General features: G+C 39.3%; 1 protein-coding gene across 5 annotated transcripts in view; it reads right to left on the bottom strand.

The window, feature by feature from the left end:
- ZNF624 (zinc finger protein 624) overlaps positions 1 to 20,905 on the bottom strand; it is a 40,953-nt gene extending 20,048 nt beyond the window's left edge. Inside the window, exons 1-4 of one of the 5 annotated variants that reach the window (XM_045778219.2) lie at positions 20,837 to 20,905; positions 12,454 to 12,542; positions 9,914 to 9,979; positions 201 to 327 (exon numbers count right to left, since the gene is read on the bottom strand). In XM_045778219.2, the coding sequence (XP_045634175.2) occupies positions 201 to 327; positions 9,914 to 9,979; positions 12,454 to 12,540 (280 nt within the window). In that variant the 5' untranslated portion in view covers positions 12,541 to 12,542; positions 20,837 to 20,905. Of the gene's footprint in view, positions 1 to 200; positions 328 to 9,899; positions 9,980 to 12,453; positions 12,543 to 20,836 lie in introns of those variants that run through there. The other 4 variants (XM_045778221.2, XM_087867646.1, XM_087867648.1 and 1 more) reach the window with 4 other exon arrangements.
- Between the last annotated feature and the right edge of the window lie 2,346 nt (positions 20,906 to 23,251).

Below are 23,251 nucleotides of genomic sequence, written 5' to 3'. Positions count from 1 at the left end.
AAATATGTATTTCTTACTCTGCAATGGACGGGCCACTTAATTAAGAGCAAGGGATAGCATGACTTCCAACAACATCCCCCTAATATGAGACTTTAATGTCCAAACTCTAACCCCAAGTTCAGTTAAGTACTTTAGAGGCTCTATACCTTCAGCAAACCTGATCAAGTGGGTATATATGGGAACACAGACGTTATCCTTACCCAGGGAGACAAGATTCCTATAATTCTCTAGCATCACATCCTTGTGTAGGTTCCTCTGTGAAGGGTCCATCAACCTCCACTCTTCTAATGTGAAGTCTATAGCCACATCTTTAAATGTCACGGAATCCTAAAATAAATATACTGTGATCACCCAGGGACTATACAATGAGACCTGTTGGGGAGAATAATACATAAAAAACTGGAGGAATACTCCAGAAATCAGAATCATCAAATGACCACTTAAGTCAACCAGCAACCCTTAAAGGATGAGTGAATCTCTCCAGTGATAAGAACTTAAAACTACAAGAGGAAGCCCATTCCATTTCCTGAGTTTTACTGGAAGCAGGATTTTCTTTTCAGACTAATTCAAAGCTGGCTTTCTCTAACTTTGAAATATTGGTCTTACTATATTATCTGGAGTCAAACAGTGTGGTTTCCTCCTTCCCTAGAAAGGCTTAACATCTGATAACAGCTAGTGGTTTCTACTCAAATCATCCTTTCTCCCTCAAAACCCTGGCTTATCAATAATATCTGCTCTTCCTCAGTTCCAAATCTACAGAATATGACAATAAAAGATATAGTTATTCAATCAGACTGTGGATACAGGATATTGTAAGCTCTGTCTTTGAGCAAGAAAAATAAGAAATCATGGGGACTTTGGAGAACTTTTTTGGTCAGGATATGAATTATATATGTGCTCTTATAAAAAACGTAAGAATGAGCCATAAAATTCTTTTAGTGGTTACCTGTTAGAGGAAGGAGGGAATAGAGAGAGTGGAGAGGACTGGAATTAGAAGCTAGACTCTTTTGAGTATTTCTTGTTTTGTAGATTTTACTTTTTTTTTTTAAAGATTTTATTTATTTATTCGACAGAGATAGAGACAGCCAGCGAGAGAGGGAACACAAGCAGGGGAAGTGGGAGAGGAAGAAGCAGGCTCATAGCGGAGGAGCCTGATGTGGGACTCGATCCCATAACGCCGGGATCACACCCTGAGCCGCAGGCAGACGCTTAACCGCTGTGCCACCCAGGCGCCCCTGTAGATTTTACTTTTGAACCATGTAAATGTATTAGGAGAAAAATTAAAATTTAAAAAAGTCATCCCTAAAATTTAAAAGAAAAATGAAACCAGTTTGAAGCACAGACATTCATCAAAGATGAAATATTTTAACTGACTTTGAAACATAACATGTATATCCTTTGTGAAATATATACCCCAAGAAGAAAACGAACAGCAAAAACCAAAACCAATGTTTTCAATAAATAATCATACTGTTGCTGGTAGTGCTGTGTGTGTAGTGTTTGGTAAAGCAAATTAGTATACTGATGCCACTGAGAACAAATAAATTTGGCATGACGGAAAGAAGATATAAATGTAATATTGATGAAATTATGCAATAACTCCATAGATCCAAATTTGAATTGGAAGTATCAGTATGAACTCATGAATTATTTTAGTTTTAAAGAAAAAAAAATATTTCCTAGCTTCATCCATGGAAAAGGCCTAAAAATAAAAACAATAACTAATAAGGTAACATTATACAAGCTAGACTGTGGCCTCTAAGTATTACTTTTCACTAAAAGGAACCAAGGCCTGGAACATTCTGTGATATTAAAAGGCAAGGAAGCTATCAAAGACTACTAAGATCATATCTAAGACACAGGGGACAACTTGAAAAAACTCCCACTCGTTAATAATAATAAGACAATTTGAACATCAGTGAGGATAATAAATACAATGGGTTTCAAAAACACACATTTAAATTCATGATTTCATAATACTACTATAAAAATACTCCTTGATTATTTTTGGAGGATGCGTGGAACCTGGTAGATAAATTGTTCCGATGTAAAACACATAAAGCTTGTATAGTAATCAAGTGTGATCACATAGTTGATGAACAGAGATTTCTCTTTATGGAAGGATCCCAGCTAATACATGAAAAGGAACAAAAAAATGAGAACATCATTGTTCTGCAACCTCTAACGAATTAAAGGGTCATCAGTGGCTGCTAATATACCAAGGAGGCCTCGGCTAGGCATTATGTGCCTTCCGGTGGTATACACCAGGTATCGGAGACACTACGGCCAAAATCATTTTGAAAAGAATTAAATCAGAATCTAATTAAGCGTCTAGATCTAACCAACAATATACTGGACATACAGGAGACAGAGAAACATCTTAAATAACCCTTACTTAACAAACAATAAAATCCATGTTGTATGAAATTCTAAATCAATAGTGTCCAATGGAAGTATACTGCAAGTCACATATGTAATTTAACGTTTTCTAGTAGCCCCATTAAAAATAAAAGGAAACAAGGGGCGCCTGGGTGGCACAGTCGTTAAGCGTCTGCCTTTGGCTCAGGGTGTGATCCCAGCGTTCTGGGATCGAGCCCCACATCGGGCTCCTCTGCTAGGAACCTGCTTCTTCCTCTCCCACTCCCACTGCTTGTGTTCCCTCTCTTGCTGGCTGTCTCTCTGTCAAATAAATAAATAAAATCTTAAATAAATAAATAAATAAAAGGAAACAAGTGAAATTATCTTTAATATTATTTAGCCTAATATATATATGCAATATTATAATCTCAATATGCAATCAATGTAAAAATTATTAATGAGACACTATCTTTTGTACTAAGTCTTTGAAATATGACATGCATTTTAATTTTACAGGGCATCTCAGTTTGGACTACTTACATTTCAGGCGCTCAACAGCTACATGTGGCTAGTGGCTACTATACTGGGCAACACAGCCAGGAAGTAAAATAACTTGGGTTTCTTCAATGAATTATTACAAGGACAAAAAAAGAGGGAGGGGGCAAACTCTAGCCTAAAATTGACCTAAGAGACAATGTAACATATGAATCAACTGGGGAAACAAATACCAAGTCAACATTTGATGATATTAAGGCTTTCTGCTTGTTTTTAGCTGAAACCATGGTAATATACTTAACATTAAAAAAACATGTTATAGGTATATAATAAGATATTTATAAATGAAATTATATAATATCTTGTATATGCTTCAAAATAATTAATGAGAGAGGGTAAGATTACAAATGAAGTTATGATCATCAAAGGGCTGATAATTGTTGAACACAGGCATTAGGTACAAAGGGATTCATGAAACCACTCTCTGCTCTTTTGTATACATACAGAGCATAATATTTGCCAGGTACTGATCTAAGGCCTTGTAATGACTGAATCCGCACAATAAGGAAGGTGCTAATTAGAAAAGTGAGGCATGAAAACGTTCCATGTTTTGCCCAAGTTCTCAGAAAAGGTAAAGTCTAGATTCAAATTCAGGCAGTTTGACTCCAGAATTTGAACTCATAATCACTAACTCTATGATCTAATAAACTAAAAATCCGATTAGCTGATCAGTCAAAGGTCTCAACTTAGATTATGTCTGGCTAAGATTTGCTCTATATCAGAAGAAACAGATTTCCTCTAGGGTGTTTTCCTGCCACACAGATATGTATACTTGTCAACTGTTTAAACCTCTTTATTTGTACCTGAAAGTCCATGAAGCAAACTTTTCATTCTGCTAATAATAAAATAAGCTAATATGGGAGATAATGACAGTACATAAACTTTACTGCTAATCACTTCACACGTCACTCCAATTATGATGAACTAACCAGGTTTTATTTTCTTTTTCCCACCAAGAGCTAAGCCCCAGGAAAAAATTAAGAAGGCCCTCAGCTCTCACCTTTGGCTTACCTTGAGGGTCTGTGAAAGCGAGAGCTGTAAACTCCTACTTAAAACTAGGAAGAGAAGGTATGCCCACCACATACAAAAACCTTTTGACAAATGTTAGAAGACCTGCTGGTTTAAGGCATTTAAGGAAATCTGTGTCCAGTCATTAACTAATTACTATGTTGACCAAGAGAGATTTCAGAGACTGCACAGGACAAAGAATACAAACGTTACTGAATTAGTCCAGAAAAGTCACTAAACGAACAGAACAGTGCAGCAGCATAAGCAGCAGCAACAAACCCTGGGGAATGCAGAATCTGATTTCCAGAGGCGCTGCATCCGTTTATTTAAAATATGTGTTTTGAAGAAACGTTACAAGATACACAGAGAACCAAGAAAGCATGGGCCACGGTTAAAAAAAAAGTCAACGGAAAGTGTCCTTAAGGAAGCCAAGAAGTTGTACTTACTCAATGAGGACATTAAATGAATATTATAAGTATATTCAAAGACCTAAAGAAAAGCAGATCGAAAGAATTAAAGGAAATTATGAAAATGGTATCTCACTAAACAGAAATTCTGTAGTTGAAAAATACAATAACTGAAATAAAAAATTCACTAGAGAGGTTCAATGAAAGGAAACAGCAAATTGTGCAGTGGTAGAGTGTGAATGTTTGTGTCTACTTCTCCTCCCCCCCCCTTTATATGTTGAAGTCATAATGCCCAATGTGATGACATTAGGAAGCAGGGCCTTTGGGAGATGCTAAGTCATGAAGGTGGAACCCTCATGAATGGAAGTAATGCCTTATAAAACTGGCTCCAGAGAGATCCCTGGCTCCTTCTGCCATGTGAGATTACAATGAGAAGTCCGTGACCCAGAACAAAGCCTTCATCTGACCATGCTGGCACCCTGATTTCAGACATCCAGTCTCCAGAACTGTGAAAAATAAATTTCCGTTCTCTACAAGCCACCCAGTCTGTTCTATTTGTCTACAGAAGCCTGAACAGACTAAAGTAAGCAGGCAAAAAAATAAATAAATAAATAAATTTTAAAAAATTGGTAAACTTGAAAATAGATAAAATGACATTATCTAGACTGAGAAACAGAGCAAAAAAGAATGAAAAAAGTGAACGGAACTTCAGAGACCTATGGGACAATGAGCACACCAATATATGCATGATGGGAGTCCATGAAGGAGCGGGGGAAAAGAGGCAGAAAAAATATTTCAATAAATAATGCCTGGGGCACCTGGATGGTTCAGCTGGTTGAGCATCTGCCTTCTGCTCAGATTGTGATCCCAGGGTCCTGGGACAGAGCCCTGCATTGGGCTCCCTGCTCAGTGGGGAGACTGCTTCTCCCTCTCCCTCTGCTCCTGTTCCCCACTCATGCTCTCTCAAATAAATAAAATAAATAATTTTTTAAAATAACGGTAAAAAAACTCCCCAGATTTGATGAACATTAATCTCCACATACAAGAAGCTCAATGAACAGCAAGTAGGATAAAATCAAAGACCCATGCCTATATATGTCGTAGTCAAACTGATGAAAGACAGAGAAAATCTTGAAAGAAGCAAAACAGAAGGGATTCCTTATATACAAGGGGTCCTCAGTAAAGATGTCAGTTGATTTCTTTTTTTCTTTTTAATGTTTTATTTATTTATTTGACAGAGATAGAGACAGCCAGCGAGAGAGGGACACAAGCAGGGGGAGTGGGAGAGGAAGAAGCAGACTCATAGCGGAGGAGCCTGATGTGGGGCTCGAACCCATAACGCCGGGATCACGCCCTGAGCCGAAGGCAGACGCTTAACCGCTGTGCCACCCAGGCGCCCCTGTCAGTTGATTTCTAATCACAAATCAATGAAGGTAGAGGCTATGTTATGACGTATTCAGAATGCTGGAAGAAAAAAAAGTCAACAAAAGATTCTACAGCCAGCAAAATTATCCTTCAAAAATGATATACAAAAAACGCGAGAATTCATTGCTAGCACATCTGGACTACAGGAAATTCTAAACAGTATCTTTCAAGTAAAATGAAAGTACACTAGACAGTAACACAAGTCCACATAAAGAAATAATAAGCACCAGTAAACATAACTTTACAGATAAGAATATAAACATATTTTTATTTGTAACTTTTTCTTTCCTTTTTTATTTTTGAAAGATTCATTTATTTGAGAGACAGCATGGGTGTGGGGGTGGGAAGGGCAGAGGGAGGGAAAGAGAGAATCTCAAGCAGACTCCCCGCTGAGCACATGATTTCACAACCCTGAGATCATGACCTAGGTCAAAATCAAGAGTTGGGCACTTAACCAACTGAGCCGCCCAGGTGCCCCCTTTTTAATCTATTTTTTTAAAAAGATTTTATTTATTTATTCGACAGGAAAGAGACAGAAAGTGAGAGAGGGAACACAGCAGGAGAGTGGGAGAGGAAGAAAGAAGCAGGCTCCCAGCGGAGGAGCCCGATGTGGGACTCGATCCCCGAACACCGGGATCACGCCCTGAGCCGAAGGCAGATGCTTAACCGCTGCGCTACCCAGGCGCCCCTCCCTTTTTAATCTATTTTTAAAAGACAACTGCACAGAACAATAATCATAACATTCTGTCAATGGGCTCATAATGTATAAAAGGTATAATTTATTTTCGATTTTTTGAAAGATTTTTATTTATTTATTTTACAGCGAGAGAGTTGGGCAGGGCAGAGGGAGAGGGAGGAAGACTCAAGCAGACTCCGTGGTGAGCATGGAGCTTGATAAGGGGCTCGATCACACAACCCTGAGATCACTACCTGAGCCAAAACCAAGAGTAGGATGCTTAATTAACCACAACACTCAGGAACAACTGATTTTTTACAAGATTTTATATTTAAGTAGTCTCTACACCCGGGGCGCCTGGGTAGCGCAGTCGTTAGGCGTCTGCCTTCGGCTCAGGGCGTGATCCCTGCATTCCGGGATCGAGTCCCACATTGGGCTCCTCTGCTGGGAGCCTGCTTCTTCCTCTCCCACTCCCCCTGCTTGTGTTCCCTCTCTAGCTGGCTGTCTATCTCTGTCAAATAAATAAAATCTTAAAAAAAACAAAACAAAACAAACAAACATTGGTTCTGCTCAAATTGAAATTAAACAAAACTAGGGGCACCTGGGTGGCTCAGTCAGTTAAGTGTCTGACTCTTGATCCCAGCTCAGGTCTTGATCTCAGGGTCCTGAGTTCAAGCCCTGCACTGGGCTCCATCCTACTTAAAAAAAAAAAAAAAAATTAAACAAAACTAAGCTCAGTACTTATAAACAGGATGTACAATTTAAGAAAGAGCCAGACAGAATTAATCTTCTGCCAAGGACTCCCTGTCAGAACAAAAATAAACCACACGAATTATTCACCATGTTAAAAATAATGATATTTTCCTATAGTTCATGATTCAAAGTCTGAAACTATTAATATTTTACCTTAAAATTTTTAAGTCTAAACTGTCATATTTAAAGGACAATTTTAAGAATGATTGGCCCAGAATTAAATTTCAAAAAGACTATATAAAAATTATGTGTAAGAGTCACAGAATGTATTTCTCATAGAAGCAAAAAGAAAAGCCCAGTTTTACATAGAACATTCTTGGAATAAAACCAACTTCCAAAGTGTAATTTTAAAAAACTTAAAAACATAATTCTAAAAAAAAATAGAGCTGAACTTCAACATAATCTTTTTTTAAACCATAATTATCTACAAGAGAGGAGGCAAGACTATAAATGGGGAAAAGATAGTCTCTTCAACAAATGGTGTTGGGAAAGCTTGACAGCTACATGCAAAAGAATGAAACTGGACCACTTTCTTATACCCCCCAAAAAATAAAGTAACAATGAATTAAAGACCTAAATGTAAGACCTGAAACCATAAAACACCTAAAAGAAAACAAAAGCAGTAAACTCTTGGACACTGGCCTTAGCAACAGTTTTCTGGATCTGTCTCCTCAGGCAAGGGAAACAAAAGCAAAAGTAAACAACTGGGACTATATCAAACTTAAAAGCTTTTGCACAGTGAAAGAAACCACCAACACAAAAATGGGAGAAGGTATCTGCAAACGATATATCTGATAAGGGATTAATATCCAAAATATAAAAAGAACACATACGATTCAACAAAAACCCCAAATAATCCAATTAAAAATGGGCAGGGGACCTGAACAGACGTTTTTCCAAAGAGGACATACATTTGGATAGCCAACAGATACATGAAAGGATGCTTAACATCATTAATTATCAGAGAAATGCAAATCAAAACCACAATGAGAAAATACAGTCATCAGAATGGCTAAAATCAAAAACACAAAAAATAATAAGAATTGGAAAGGGTGTGGAGAAACAGGGACTACTTGGGCAGTGTTGGTGGAAATGCAAGCAGGTGCAGCTGCTATGGAAAACAGTATGGAGGTTTCTCAAAACATTAAAAACAGAATTATCATATGATCCAGTAATTCCACTGCTATTTACCCAAAGAAAATGAAAACACTAATTCAAAAAGATATATGCACCCCCATGATTACTGCAGCATTATTTACAATAGCTAAGATATAGAAGCAATCCAAGTGTCTACCAACAGTTGAATGGATAAAGATGTGAGATATATATATATATATATAACATATATGTAATACATATTACATGATATACATATTATATATTAGTATATATAATAGTATATACAGCCTTAAAAAAGAAAATAATCTTGTCATTCATCGTAATACTGATGGACCTAGAGGGTATTATGCTAAGTGAAATAAATCAAAGACGAATATTATATGATTTCACTTACATGTGAAATCTAAAACAAACAAACAAAAAACAGAAAAAAACCCTAAATACAGAGAACAAACTGGTGGTTGCTAGGAGGGGAGGGGGATGAGTGAAATAGGTGAAGGGGATTAGGAGGTACAATTTCCAGTTATAAAATAAATAAGTCACAGAGATGAAAAGTATAGCATAGAGAGTATAGCCAATAATACTGTAATAACTTTTATGGTAACAGATGGTAACTACGCTTACCGTGGTGAGCACTGTGTAATGTATAGCTGCCCAATCACTATGCTATACACCTGAAACTAACAGAACATCATACGTCAACTATACCTCAACAAAAAATCTTAAAAAAAAAAAAAAATCTTAATCCTAAAAGTGTTGTCAACACATGCCAAAGATTGACTTAAGTCGTTAATGAGAGATCAGCAGCTTGACAAAGCTGGTTCAAAGGAGACACAAAAACAGCTTTCTACTGATAGCAGAAAAAAGAATGCCAGAATAGGACATGTCTAATATGACACTGAAAGGGTATGCATTTATCTTTTGCCTTATTTCTAAGTTTTAGATCATTTTTCTTAACATAATCATAAATTTCTGACGTTGATTTTTTTTGAAAAATCTGGTGGATTCTGTACTTAACAAATAAGAAAGCAAGCTTAACAAGGCAATAATGAAACACAAAAAAACTAAACTAATTTAAACACATCTTAAGAATGTTTCCACTCACGTTGATGCATTCTTGGCATTTTTTTAAAAGATTTTATTTATTTACTTGAGAGAGAGAGGGCATGCGAGAGAGCATGAGCAGGGGAGAGGGGGAGAGAGAGGGGGAGGAGCAGATACCCTGCTAAGCAGGGAGCCTGATGTGGGACTCGAACCCAGGACCCTGAGATCATGCCCTGAGCCAAAGGCAGATGCTTAAATGACTGAACCACCCAGGTGCCCCATTCTTGGTATTTTTAATGATGCTGAGTCTTACAATGCTAAGCAAGAATCAGAGGATGTGACAGAGGATATTTTACCAATTAGCAGTAACAATGTGCTATCTGCCACATTAGGGCTGCCACCACTGAGAGAAAGGGAATCTGCCAAACTGATGGTGCCAGTCCGGGGGTTACTTCCCCTATCAAGCAAGACGGTGTTCGCTGTAAACCTGCCATGAACTAGGAGCACTGAGAACCAGGGGCGGTGAAAGAGGCCCTTCTCTTTCCCTTACATACATGTTAAGTATTACCTTTACCAGCTCTGGCTCTTCTGCCTGAAAGTGAAGATCTTCATCTGGCTGGGAATCTTCGGGATTCTGAGGGGAGACAGGATAAGATCTTTCAGTGACAGGCTGCCCAGGACCTACAGCAGAGCCTCAACAAGCAACGCCAGTCCACTGTGGATGTGGCACCTACGGGATAACCTCTTTTACTGTTTTATTTAGGGCTGAGATCAAGGTCCCATAGTAACATCCAATTATAATCTTCTCTGACCTTGTTTAAGACAAGGACAAGCATGAGGCTGAGAAAGACATACCTGCATGGTTTCTAAAGGAGGCTTCCTACAAAGAACCTATCCCAACAAAAATAAATTCATAATAAGAGGCCTTCAGATGCTACATAATTTTCCCTGTTCATGTAGGGCTGAAATGTATTTTTCCAGAAAGTACCTATCTCACTCAAGGAAAGTACTCAAAACCTACCGACACTATGTATTTTCCACAGTTGAAAATCATTACAGTGTTGTGGGGGTCAGGGGGACCCGCCAAACCTTATAAACTATATCCCCATGAGGGCCTGATTTTATAGATGAATTGATCGTTTATTCTATCTTTCTATTAGTATGTAACAATTTTAGGTTTTGTGTGTGCCATTTTAAAAACTATGGGCAATACAACTATCTGAAGTCCACTGAGAAAAAATATTATCTTAGTTCTCCCCTCCCAAGTTCTTATCTAAAAAATACAAATATTCTTGGGGCGCCTGGGTGGCACAGCGGTTAAGCGTCTGCCTTCGGCTCAGGGTGTGAATCCAGCGTTATGGGATCGAGCCCCACATCAGGCTCCTCCGCTATGAGCCTGCTTCTTCCTCTCCCTCTCCCCCTGCTTGTGTTCCCTCTCTCGCTGACTGTCTCTATCTCTGTCGAATAAATAAATAAAGTCTTAAAAAAAAAATAAATACAAAATACAAATATTCAGCTTCCAGAAAATGTGAACTTTAACCTCTGGTAATCAGGGATAGATTTGACCATGTCAATGCTAGACAAATACTTTGGATCTACTGATCAAGCACAACATTTTGGTTTTTATTTATCTTTTCTCTCTCTTTTTTTTAAAAGTAGGCTCATGTGCAGCCCCATTCAGGACCTGAACCCAAGACCCTAAGATCAAGATCTGAGCTGAGATCAAGAGTCAGACACTTGGGGCGCCGGGTGGCTCAGTCGATGAAGCATCTGCCTTCAGCTCAGGTCATGATCCCAGGGTCATGGGATTGTGCCCCACATTAGGCTCCCTGCTCAGCAGGAGCCTGCTTCTCTCTTTCCCTCTGCCTGCTGCTCCCCCTGCTTGTGCCCTCTCCCTCTCTCTGTCAAATAAATAAATAAAATAAAATAAAATAAAATAAGAAGAGTCAGACGCTCAACCAACTGAACCACCCAGGCACCCCTTATTTATCTTTCAAGGGTATGTTTTAAGGACTACTTTCATTGTACATCCCAACTACAAAGAATAAAAGATCACTACTGCAGGTTACCGCAGATTATTACTAGAGGAAATCATATTTGTTGGTATTATCTTTCTTTGGGATCTCCTACTTCAGAAAGTCACTGCTAAAATGCAGCTTTTATCACATTAACTATCTCGAACACACTCTCACACATATACATATGTATACTTAAACGTCTTCAAGGAAACATTAAAAAATTCAGCTTAAATAGCTAATTCCCAGTCCTGTTTTTCATAACTTTCCAACTGGAATCACTAGCTCACCCCACTGTTCTCTGCCACGGAGCCTTGCCCTTGAACTCCCTTCGCACATGAAGCACCCTCACAAATTCTTGATGACAAATTAAATCCCACTTGTAACTGGGTACCACCTTAAGTCTAACTGTCCTCATGAGCTTTCTCATGGACTAATTTTGCCCATACTCATGTTTCATTTCTTTCTTTATCATATGGCTGAGCAACTATCATTCACCTAAATAAATTATGTAACTATTTCTTTTGTATGCCTTACCTCCCTCAATGAGACTGTCAGCTCCCTACAGCCAACCACTGTGTCTTAAACATCTTCTTTCTCTCCATGTCATCTATTAAGCTGGGTCACTTCTTAATGGGTAGAAAAGAAGAGACCACTGAGAGCGGGCACAAGGGGAATGGTCCCTCTTAATTAATTAAGAGGGTGTGGGTGTGTGTGTGTGTGTATTTTCCCCAAAATTTCCTAAACAAAATTTCCAATTTAAACTATTCTAGTCTTCTACCCCATAACTGAAATTTCCTGGGAACAATACAAATTTAACATCAAAAGTAAATTTCCTAGACTGTCTATCTATCAAAAATAGCAAAAGTATTTTTTGAAAGATCATGTGTCTTGATATTTGGCTCAATATGTACGATGAATCTTTTTATAGATTACAAGCTTTACGACGATGAACCCAAATTTCATGGGTGAAACAGTTTGATTCAGTTACCAGAAGGGGTGTGGGTAAGGTAGGGAAGTCACAGGCTTCAGGAAAAACTGACATGCTCTCAAACCAAGAGGTAGGTCAGGACCAGAGGAAACCCCAACTTACCAGAGGTCCAACTGAAAAAACTACAGCAGCCATAATCTCTTCCTCTGGGTTCCCCTCTCTGGCAAGAGTGGAGTCCTGCAAAGGCATATCTGAGAAAGAGAAATAAACCATGAAAACCCATCCTGCCTTGGAAATCTCAGACTTACCTAGTTGGAATCCTGACACTACAAGTAAGCATGACTTCCCTAAAGAACACAAGATTAACCCCCAAGATCAGTGAGAAAAAAAGATCCTTGCTCCTGGAGATCTTGACATTTTAATACCATTAAATGTAGTCACGGCTAGCAGGCCAGACATGGTGCTTTTAATTTGAACTTCACATCAATCCAATGGGAATTATATTCCCATTTGCACTATCAGGAAAATGAAGCTTAGAGAAATTACACTATTTACCCAAGGCCATGTATGATCCCAAATCAGTCTAATTCCAATGCCCACAACTTTTCTATTAAATCAACTTGTGAAAGAAAATAATTCAATCATTCTTTGCCACAATCACCTATTCATCTAAAAATGAAACATTCTAAGAATCTCTTCTTCCTGTCTTTCATGTGACGATAATTTGCTAAAATTTTCAGAGATTTCAGCTTCATGTAAAGAGAACACCACAACTTCCAAACTTAAAAGAAGCCCTGACATGCCTCTCTCGATCTCATATTCAAACAGATCTTTATCTACTCATTCTGTATGAGGCAAACCCAAATAAAAAGGAAGCAGAAAAAAAAAAAAGAAAGAAAGAAAGAAAGAAAGAAAGAAAGAAAGAAAGAAAGAAAGAAAGAAAGAACATGGCCCTGCTAATGCTGAGTTTGGTTGCAAAACAAGAGAATGATGTTTGTAAACATTCTCTTAATAAGTGCATAGTTGCAGAATGATCCTGCAAGACATGTAAGGGGGCAGCGGCACAGTAAGAATTAAGCTTCCCAGATTTTGTGAAATTCTTTTTAATGACAGTTTCCTAGGAAGTTTGGTGCTCTCACCACGCAGTAGGGCTTTTGGGGCCCAAAAGAATCTATGCAGGATTATGCTGAATCTGTCCCTGCCTTCCATAGACAATTTGCCTCCATCAAGAATTCACATCCAAGAGCTTTGTATTCAAAAGTGCAGTCTGAAGAACAGCAGCATAAACACTATTGGAGAGCTTGTGAAAAATGCAAAATCTGAGGTCCAACTCTAGAACCTATTGAATCAGAATCAGCTTTTTGATAAGATCTCTAGCTGATTCATATGCACACATTAAAGTTTAAGGCAATATGGATCTAAAAAAGATCATGCCAACGAATGGACAACCTAGAAGAAATGAGCAAATTCCTGAAACATACAACCTACCAAGACTGAATCACAAAGAAAGAGAAAATCTGACAGACTGATTATTATTAAGGAGATTGAATCAATAATAAAAAACAAAATCCAGGACTAGGTAGCTTCATTGGTGAATTCTATCAAACATTTAAGAAGAGTTAATACCAATCCTTCCTAAACTCTTCCAAAAAACATAGAAGAAGGAACACTTCCAAACTCATTTTATGAGGCCAGCATTATCATGATACCAAAACCAGGCAAGGACACCAGAAGAAAAGAAAATTAGAAGTCAGTAACCCTCTTGAAAAGAGATGCAAAGTTCCTCAACAAAATAGTAGCAAACTGAGCTCAACAATACATCGAAAAGATCATACACAATGATCGAGTGGGATTTATTCCAGGGATGCAAGAACGGCTCAACATCTGCAACTCAATGTGATACACCACGTTAACAAAATGAAAAATCATATGATTGTCTCAATGGATGAGGAAAAAGCATTTGGCAAAATTCAGCATCCATTTATGATAACAACTCTCAACAAAGGCCATATATGACAAGACCACAGCTAACATACTCAATGGTGAAATAAAACTTTTTTTCTAAGATCAGGAACAGAACAAGACAAGGATGCCCATTCTCATCATTTATATTCAGCATAATACTGGAAGTCCTAGCCAGAGCAATTAGGCAAGAAAAAGAAATAAAAGGCATCCAAATTGGAAAAGAACTGTTACTATTTGCAGAGGACATAATATTATACATAGAAACCCCTAAAGACTCTATCAAAAAACTGTTAGGATAAACAAATTCAGTAGAGTTGCAGGATACAAAATCAACTTATAAAAATCAGTGTTTCTATACACTAACAATGAACTATAAGAAAGAGCAATTAAGAAAATAACTCCATTTACAATTGCATCAAAAAGAATAAAATACCTAGGGATAAATTTAACCCAGGAGGTGAAAGATCTGTACAATGAAACCAGAAGACATTAAATGGAAAGATATTCTGTGCTCATGGATTAGAAGAACAAATATTGTTAAAATGTCCATACTACCCAAAGCAATTTACAGATTTAATACAATCCCTATAAAGGACCAACAAACATTTTTCACAAAACTAAACAAATCATACTAAAATTTCCCCAAAGTTTCCTCAAAAAATTAAAAATAGTACTACATTTTCCAGCAATTCCACTTCTGGGCATTTATCTGATGGAAATAAAAACACTAACTGAAAAAGATATCCACACCCATACGTTCACTGTAGCATTAATTAAAATAGCCAAGAATTGGAAGTGTTTGTTGACAGATGAAAGGATAATGTGATGCACACACAGGAATATCATTCAGCCATAAAAAAGAAGGAAATCTTGCCGTTTGTGAAAACATGGATGGACCATGCTAGGTGAAACAACTCAGACAGACGTAGACAAGTATCATCTCACTGTTATGTGGAATCTAAAAAAGAAACAAAACAAAAACCTCTCCAAACCTGAACTCATAGATACAGAGAACAGATTGCAAGAGATGGTTGCCAGAGGCAGGGGTGAGCAGTGGGTGAGATGGGCAAAGGTGGTCAAAAGCTATAAACTTCCAAATATAAAATAAGTAAGTCCAGGAGATGTAATGTACAGAATGGTGACTATAGTTAATAATACTGTATTATATATTTTAAGTTGATAAGTGTAAATCCTAAAAGTTCTCTTCACAAGAAAAAAATTTGTAGCTATGCGCGGTAATGGATAACTAGATTTGTGATGATCACTTTGCAATATATACATATACTGAATCATTATGTTGTATGCCCGAAACTAATATGTTATATGTCAATCATATTTCAATTAAAGAATGAAGTAATAAGTATCTTTGTGGATAAAAAAAAAGAAAGAAAGTTCTCACTATAAACACACACACTCTAAAATAAATCATGTGGCAGGGGGGCAAGGGGGCAAGGGGATGGGGCAGGGGGGTCCTGGGTGGCTCAGTTGGTTGAGCGTGTCCAACTCTTGATTTTCACTCAGGTCATGCTCTCAGGGTCATGGGATTGAGGCTCACGTGGGGCTCTGTGCTCAGTGGGGAGTCTGCTTGAGGTTCCTTCTCTTCCTCTCCTTCTGTCCCTCCCCCCACGCTCATGTGCTCTCTCTCTCAAATAAAATAAATAAAATATTAAAAGAAAGAAGAAACTGAATACATGACATTCTCTAACTATGGTGTGGTAGAACTACACATGTAAGTCTGGAGTGAGGGGGAAAAACCCAATCACCAGGGAATTAAAATAGACCCTCCTGAATACCTATTAAGTCAAACAGAGAAGTTTAATTTCCAGTGAATTAGAAAATGAGAGAATTATAAATTAAAAACTCATGGGTTGCCAAAACTTTTAAAACGATAAAATTTAGGGGTGCCTGGATGGCTCAGGTGGTTATGTGTCTGCTTTTGGCTCAGGTCATGATCCCAGGGTCCTGGGACAGAGCCCCACGTTGGGAGGGAGCCTGCTTCTCCGTCTCCCTCTCTCTCTGCCTCTCCCCCTGCTTGGTCTCTCTCTCAAATAAAATTAAAAAATCTTAAAAAAAAAGATAAAATTTATATCCCTATATACATGCTACTAACATTTTTAAAAAGAATATAAATATTAAACATTCAACTAAGTAAGAAAAATAATTAACAAGGAAACCATAAAGAAGAAATAATAAAGAAACTAATAAGAAAACAAAACAGTTGACAAAGGCAGGAGCTGATTCTCTAAATAATGAAATATATATGCCACTGGCCAAAGAAGGAAAAATACCAATAAACTAAAAATAGAAATAAGAAAGGGGCTATAACATATAAATCATCTTAAAACTGTATGCCAATAAAAATAAAATTTCCCAAGAACAATTTTTGTTTAAAAATTTTCTAAGACTGACTCAAGCAGCAGGAAACAAGTAGGCCAATGTAGCAGAGACTGTTAATTGCCTTCCAACATCCAGTCTCCCCTTCTGTATTGACAAAGGCTTGAAATCTCAGCGGACATAAGGCCATGAAGCTAGAGACATTTCCCAGCCACCACATAAGCAGGTGTGCCCATGTGACTAAATTATAGCAAATGGGATCTGAATAAGAGAGCTGATGTCACATCTTTAAAAGGGAGCTGCCTGACCTCCAGTTCTTCATTTCCCCTTCCAAAGGCCTGGAATGTAACGGGATGAGTGAGCCCCTTCTACCAGAGGAAAGACAACACCCCAAGAGGTGGAGAAGCAAAAAGATGACTGGAACCTACCCTTATCACAGCCTGCCACCTAACAACTCAGACTTTTATATGAGAAAGAAATATGCTTTCTTGTTTAAACCACTTAGACTCCGCTAAAGCTAAAAAATTAACTTCCTAATTAGTAGAATAAATGGTCATGAAAGAAAAACATAAGTTCTCAGGTAAGCAGGGGAGAGTAGGGTTTAGTTAAATCAAGAAAACGTGATTGTCGGGGCACCTGGGTGGCTCAGTAGGTTAAGCATCTGACTCTTGGTTTTGGCCCAGGTTGCGATCTCAGGGTTATGAGATCAAGACCCCGAGTAGGGCTCTACACTCAGGGCGCAGTCTACTTCAGATTCTCTTCCTCTCTCCTTCTTCCTCTGCTCTCCCCCCCCCCCAACTCATGCTCTCTCTCAAATAAATAAAATCTTAAAAAAAAAAGAAAAAGAATATGTGATTATTTTAGGACTGTAGAGGTTGCTTTTAGGCAACCAACTTGAACAATAGAAACCTGAGTGAGGTAGAAGGGCCCACAGTGAACACGAAGCTGAATACAAACAGGCCCGTTAGGGGACCTACCTCAAAATATCCATAAGCCCTGGCTGACCAAGGGGTTACTTATATCTGGACACAGGCACCAAAAAAGGAAAATTCTGAATGTTCCCATGCCTCCTCACCTTCCCCCTTATCTCCAGCCCCCACCCCACTGCCTCCCTGTGGACAGTCTCTCCCTTGCTTGTCCCGCCCACCACTCCTTTGCCGTGTAGTCAATAAACTTCTATCTCCTTTGTTCTGCCTTGGGTGACTTCTTTCACCACCCTTGCCACCGGCCTCTACCTGATTGGGTCACCCCACATTTGGTGGCCCCACTTCTGATCAGAAGACCCCCAAATGTAGTTTGTTCCATGACCCTGGGGCTTCACTATGCCTGATGAAAAGCTTTTGGTGAAAGAGAAATAAGAAGTTGAGGGAGGAAAAACACAGTGTAGTGTGAAGGTAAGACTGGAATAAAGAATGAATAATCTGAAAGGATTCTTATACTGAAGTCTCAAAAGTTACTAGTAAAAGTGCTTTTCCCATACACCAATGTTTCTCTACCTTGTTTTAGGTCATGGATTCCTTTGCAAATCTAAAGAAAATGACTCTCCCCCAGAAAACTCCTAAATGTAATTAGAAAACTCCCACATCTGGGATGCCTAGATGGCTCAATCAGTTAAGTATCTGCCTTTGGCTCAGGTCATAATCTTAGGCTCCTGGGATCAGGTCCTGCATTGGGCTCCGTGTTCAGCAGGGAGCTTGCTTCTCCCTCTGCCTGCCCCTCCCCCTGCTTGTGCTCTCTCCGACGAGTAAATAAATTCTTAAAAAAAAAAAAAAACCACCAAAAAACTCCCACATCTTAAATCTGAGGACGCATAAAGCTCATTAGGCATGCTTTTTAATTATTTTATTTTATTATTCTATTTTTAGAGAGGGAGAGAGGGCACGTGAGTGGCGGGAAAGGTGGGGATGGAGGGGAGGGGCAGGCGGAGAGGGAGAGAACCTTAAGCAGGCTCTACACCAAGTGCAGAGCACAAGGCGGGGCTCCATCTCATGACCCTGAGATCATGACCTGAGCTGAAATCAAGGGTCAGACTCTTAACCGACTGAGCCACACAGGCACCCTTAGATGTGCTTTTTATGAAAAGGAAATTCTTTGGCTCCTTCCGAGATCTAAATTAGGATCTCTAAGTGTGAAACACAAAAATCTACATTGTCAAGAAGTACCTCAAGTTCATACTTTGGGATCTACATTGTCAAGAAGTACCTCAAGTTCATACTTTGGGAATATAGTTCTAAAGTTAACTCCTGAACCCCAAATTAAAGACTCTTCTTTTCACACGGGAAAATCTAATTAAAATATGTTTTACAAGACGATTCTAGAGCCCAGGCAAAGCTGGCCCTATTATTAGTTCCCTTAGCTGAGTTTCTGCTTCAAGCCTGTTACTTTTTGAATCACTCTTCATTTCACAGTTTAGAAACAACACTTGTGGCCAGTTCAAACACAATTTAAAACAATAATCGAAACTGTTCTGGGAAGCCTGGGTGGCTTAGTCAGTTAAGCGTCTCATTTCGACTCAGGTAATGATCTCAGCGTTATGAGATCAAGTCCCACCTCAGGCTCTGCACTGGGCGTGAAGCCTGCTTACAATTCTCTCTCCCTCTTCAAAAAAAGAAAAGAAAAGAAAGAAAGGGTTCTAACAAATAGTAACAATGACTGCATGTCAATGCCAGTAGGAGTTACAGATCTATTTCAGAATTTGACCTTGTCCACAGAATAATGCCCATGCGTGTGATGTTGCATATTATTTCAGGGAGTTTGAAGATTGACTTTCACTTTCCCCAACCCATACACTCACCCTCAAGTCAAGAAATCCAGTTTTACAAGGTTGGAAGGAAAAAAAAAAGGGCTAAGAGAAATAATAAATAAAACCATTTTTTCCAAACACACAAGTGGACTTACAAAGAGTGACTGAAGACATTTTCAATTCCAAAGAACTACAGTAATGGTTTTCTGCATCTTTAAAAACTTATTAACAATGGACTGAGTCATTATTTCTTTTTAAATTTGTAAAGATTAATAAACTCCTCCCTGGCAATATGCCTATATAGATAATGCTAGCCAAGTATAATACCAAACTGTGCCATAAACATCTTTTAAAATTTTATAATCAGAATAACCAACGCTATTTAAAATTCAATATATTCAGCCTGATCTCAATTATGTAAAAATAATGCATAGAGACAAAGACAGCAAGTGAATGAGCCAAAACTCCACTGTAACCTCTGAGCGCTGGGCCTATGATGTTTACACTTCCTTCTACTTTTCTACACTTTCCACGTAGACAATAAGAAGGACCTATATATACACAGGAGTCTGGTGTAGGGATAAAATTCCACAGTGGCTGTCCACACCCCCCGCTTCTAACTTTGGTTTGGCTACTGTGGAAATATGTCCACAGACAAACCACTTCAACACAAGGCAAATCACTTGCGCAGTTTCTCCTTTCGCCTCCGACATTACACATAAGATATCTAGGCCAGTACTTCTCCAAAGTCATAATTTTCTAGATATTTTTTTTCGGGATATTGTGACTTCACCCAAGCCCTGTCTTTCCAAGCACTGCGGAAGTATCAAGGGCTTGAGACATTTCTCTTGCTGTGGATCTTAAGCCAGCCAGCTTTGTTATTTTAAAATAACTCAGGGGACCATGTTCTTGAGAACTTCAGCGCCATGGACCAGTCCAGCATTTCCCAAACCAAGCAATGATGCCATTATCACGTCAGGGACAGACAAGTGATTTAAAAGTGATTATCTGAAATACCATAAAATGAGGCAGGGGAAAACTGCCTCGGGTACCGAAAGACAGGAGTTCATCCACCTGTCAGTTCACCAGGTGTGAAACCGTTCCATCCCCGCCGGTTCAGAAGCCGGGAGGGAGACTCCTTCCTCCAGCCTCGCCCCCTTTTCCTAGGAGCGCATCGCGGGTCCCTCTCCTCCCTCCATAAAAGGCGCGGGACTGGGAACAGGCGGCCAGCCCCAGTGGAACCCTACCAGCCGGGGCTCCGCTCCCGGCACTCCCCGCCCCCAGCGCCGCGCCCGCCGCCGAGAGCACCGACGGCGCCCGAGCCAGGCCAGGGGGACACCGAGCCGACCGCCAGGCAGGAGGCCCAGCCGCCTCTCGGGTGGGCGTGTCGGCTCAGGGACAGGGGCTCTGGAGGGACCGGCCACGCCCCGGACGCCACCAGGAGCCAAGCGCCGAGGGAGGGGTGGCAGGGAACCGGGGCCTGGCGCCGGGGGCAACGAGTACCTGGCTGCCGAACTGAGGACAACTGAGGGCACTCGCAGAGCAGGGCGGGAACGCTTCCAGCAATGGCGCCGGCTTGGCGGGGCCGGCCTCCAGGCCAGCCAGTGCGCCTGCGCAGCCGGGGCCCTCGAACTACAGTGCCCAGAACCCTCAGCGCGGAGCTTTTTTCTTCTTCTTTTTCTCTCTTCTTTTTCTTTTTCTTCTCCTCTTTTGTCTGCATTTAAGAGGGAATTGGCTGTGTTTATCGACAATTTGGATGACTTAAAAAATCCAATCAAATTGAACAAACTTGTATTGAGAGGCCACAACTATGTCAGGCATTAGCACGAGTGACGCAGAAAAGAATGACACTACCCCTTGACGCTGAACATTTCAGTGTGCCTAAAGAAATAAGGTCAATGACAGAAGACACGGGCCTTCTGTAAATTAGCTAAAGCCTCGGATGCCAGTAGAGTTGGTAAGTGCGTGTGCACACTTTTGCTTGTCTTTCAGGTTCTTGACCGAAAAATCGATATTGCTTTCATTGTATCTTCAAAGGTACACTATAAAAAGTACTACACATTTAAGACTACCTGGAAATTATTTCCACATGATTGTTACCAGCGTTAAAAAAAATCATAGAAATTGTATTTTGCTTTGGTGTTCTAACAGATCTCATTGGAAAAAATAATGTGGCAATCCTCAGCCACTGTTCCTTTCTGGAGTATTTCCTTACTTTTGTTAGTGACATACATGTATATATACCATGTCCAACCTCTTTTATGCCTATCCAGAGCCTTGTTTCCAACTCTTTTGTGTAGCACCAGGATTTCAGGAGTAAGAAAGTGGGAGAAATTTATTTTAAAAAGATCTTTCTGTACTTCGACTGAAATTGGAATTAAAAATTATGTTTTTATAGCTTTATTTGCGTAATTTTTTGTTTTTTTTCTTAAAAGATTTTATTTATTCGACAGAGAGAGAGACAGCCAGCGAGAGAGGGAACACAAGCAGGGGGAGTGGGAGAGGAAGAAGCAGGCTCATAGCGGAGGAGCCTGATGTGGGGCTCGATCCCGGAACGCCGGGATCATGCCCTGAGCCGAAGGCAAATGCTTAACCGCTGTGCCACCCAGGCGCCCCTGCATAATTTTTTTCTTACTCAGCATCACTGTTGCTGTTGAACTTAAATGAACAGGACTCTTGAACATAATAAAAATAGTCTCTAAGAATTCCATATTTTCCTAGAGGGTTAGAATGAGATCATTTTAAGTTAAATTAGTTCTTGGCCTAATACAAACAGCAGCTGCCTTAAGGCATAATGTAACTTAAAAATAACCTTTTGTGTGCTGAGCATTACTATGATGTTCAGTTATTGACTTAATATGGATCTAAGAGGTTAGGGGAGGTAATACTGAGGATGATTTTAAATGAATTTTTCTTTTTAAAAAAAGCACAGACATTATAAATGTTTCTTAAATGAAATACAAATTTTCATCTTCAAATGTGTGTCTATATATTTCATAAATTTGTTTGCCTGTATTGAGCTTTTGCTCTAGATGGAAGAGCATGAGAAAAATCTTTAAACTTAGTGCTTTGTCTAGTCTTTATCTTCCTCAGTGTGGACATTGTTTTGACTTATTTATTTTTGCTTGAAAGCTATTTGAGATGTCACTGTTATTTTTTTAAAAGATTTTATTTATTTGAGAAAGAACATGAGTTGGGGGAAGGGGAGAGGGAGAGGGGCAGAAGGAGAATCAGGCTCTCTGCGGAGCAAGGAGCCCAACTTGCGGACTCAATGCGAGGACTTCAGGATCAGATCTGAGCCAAAGGCAAACAGTTAACCGACTGAGCCACCCAGGTGCCCCTTACTTAGTCAAAATATTTCTAAAGATAATAGATTCTGGGGAAAACAACAACAACAACAACAACAACAACAACAACAACAACAACACCCTTCTGAAGAGTAACTGGAGCAGAATGTTAAAATGAAAATATTGGTGAAAACCCCAAGATGACAGTAGGTGGCTGAGAATGAATTAGATGGCTTCTAAATTTTTTCTCTCCATTAAGGGCATAATCTGGAGAATACAAAAAGACTTTTGAAGATCTCTTGGCAGTATTTGATATGCATTCTCTGCAGCTGGTCTGACCAAAGGCTAAGAAATTAGGTGTCTAACTGCTAATATGTAGAGAGAAGTGATTGCATGAGTGCCTTGCACTTGGAGTTCCTTAAGACAAAGTGTACATACCATGAACATGTGAGAGATGGCAATGGCGTCATCTTGAATCCTATCTCTGAGATGAGAGGTGGAGTAGATGGGCTTTTAGCAGAAGCAGCTGAAGTTACTACCAGCTTCCTAAGAACTGAGGAAGGTATAAGCAATTAGTGCTCATGCATTAGCACATACTAGAATTCCAGAAAGATGGGAAGATTGCTAAAGA

Source organism: Ursus americanus, chromosome 14, assembly GCF_024610735.1.
Source record: "Ursus americanus isolate L20-20 chromosome 14, mUrsAme1.1.p, whole genome shotgun sequence".
NCBI classification, from domain to species: Eukaryota; Metazoa; Chordata; class Mammalia; order Carnivora; family Ursidae; genus Ursus; species Ursus americanus.
The sequence above is the reverse complement of the archived record's forward strand: the minus strand, read 5'-3'. Positions and strand labels throughout refer to the sequence as shown.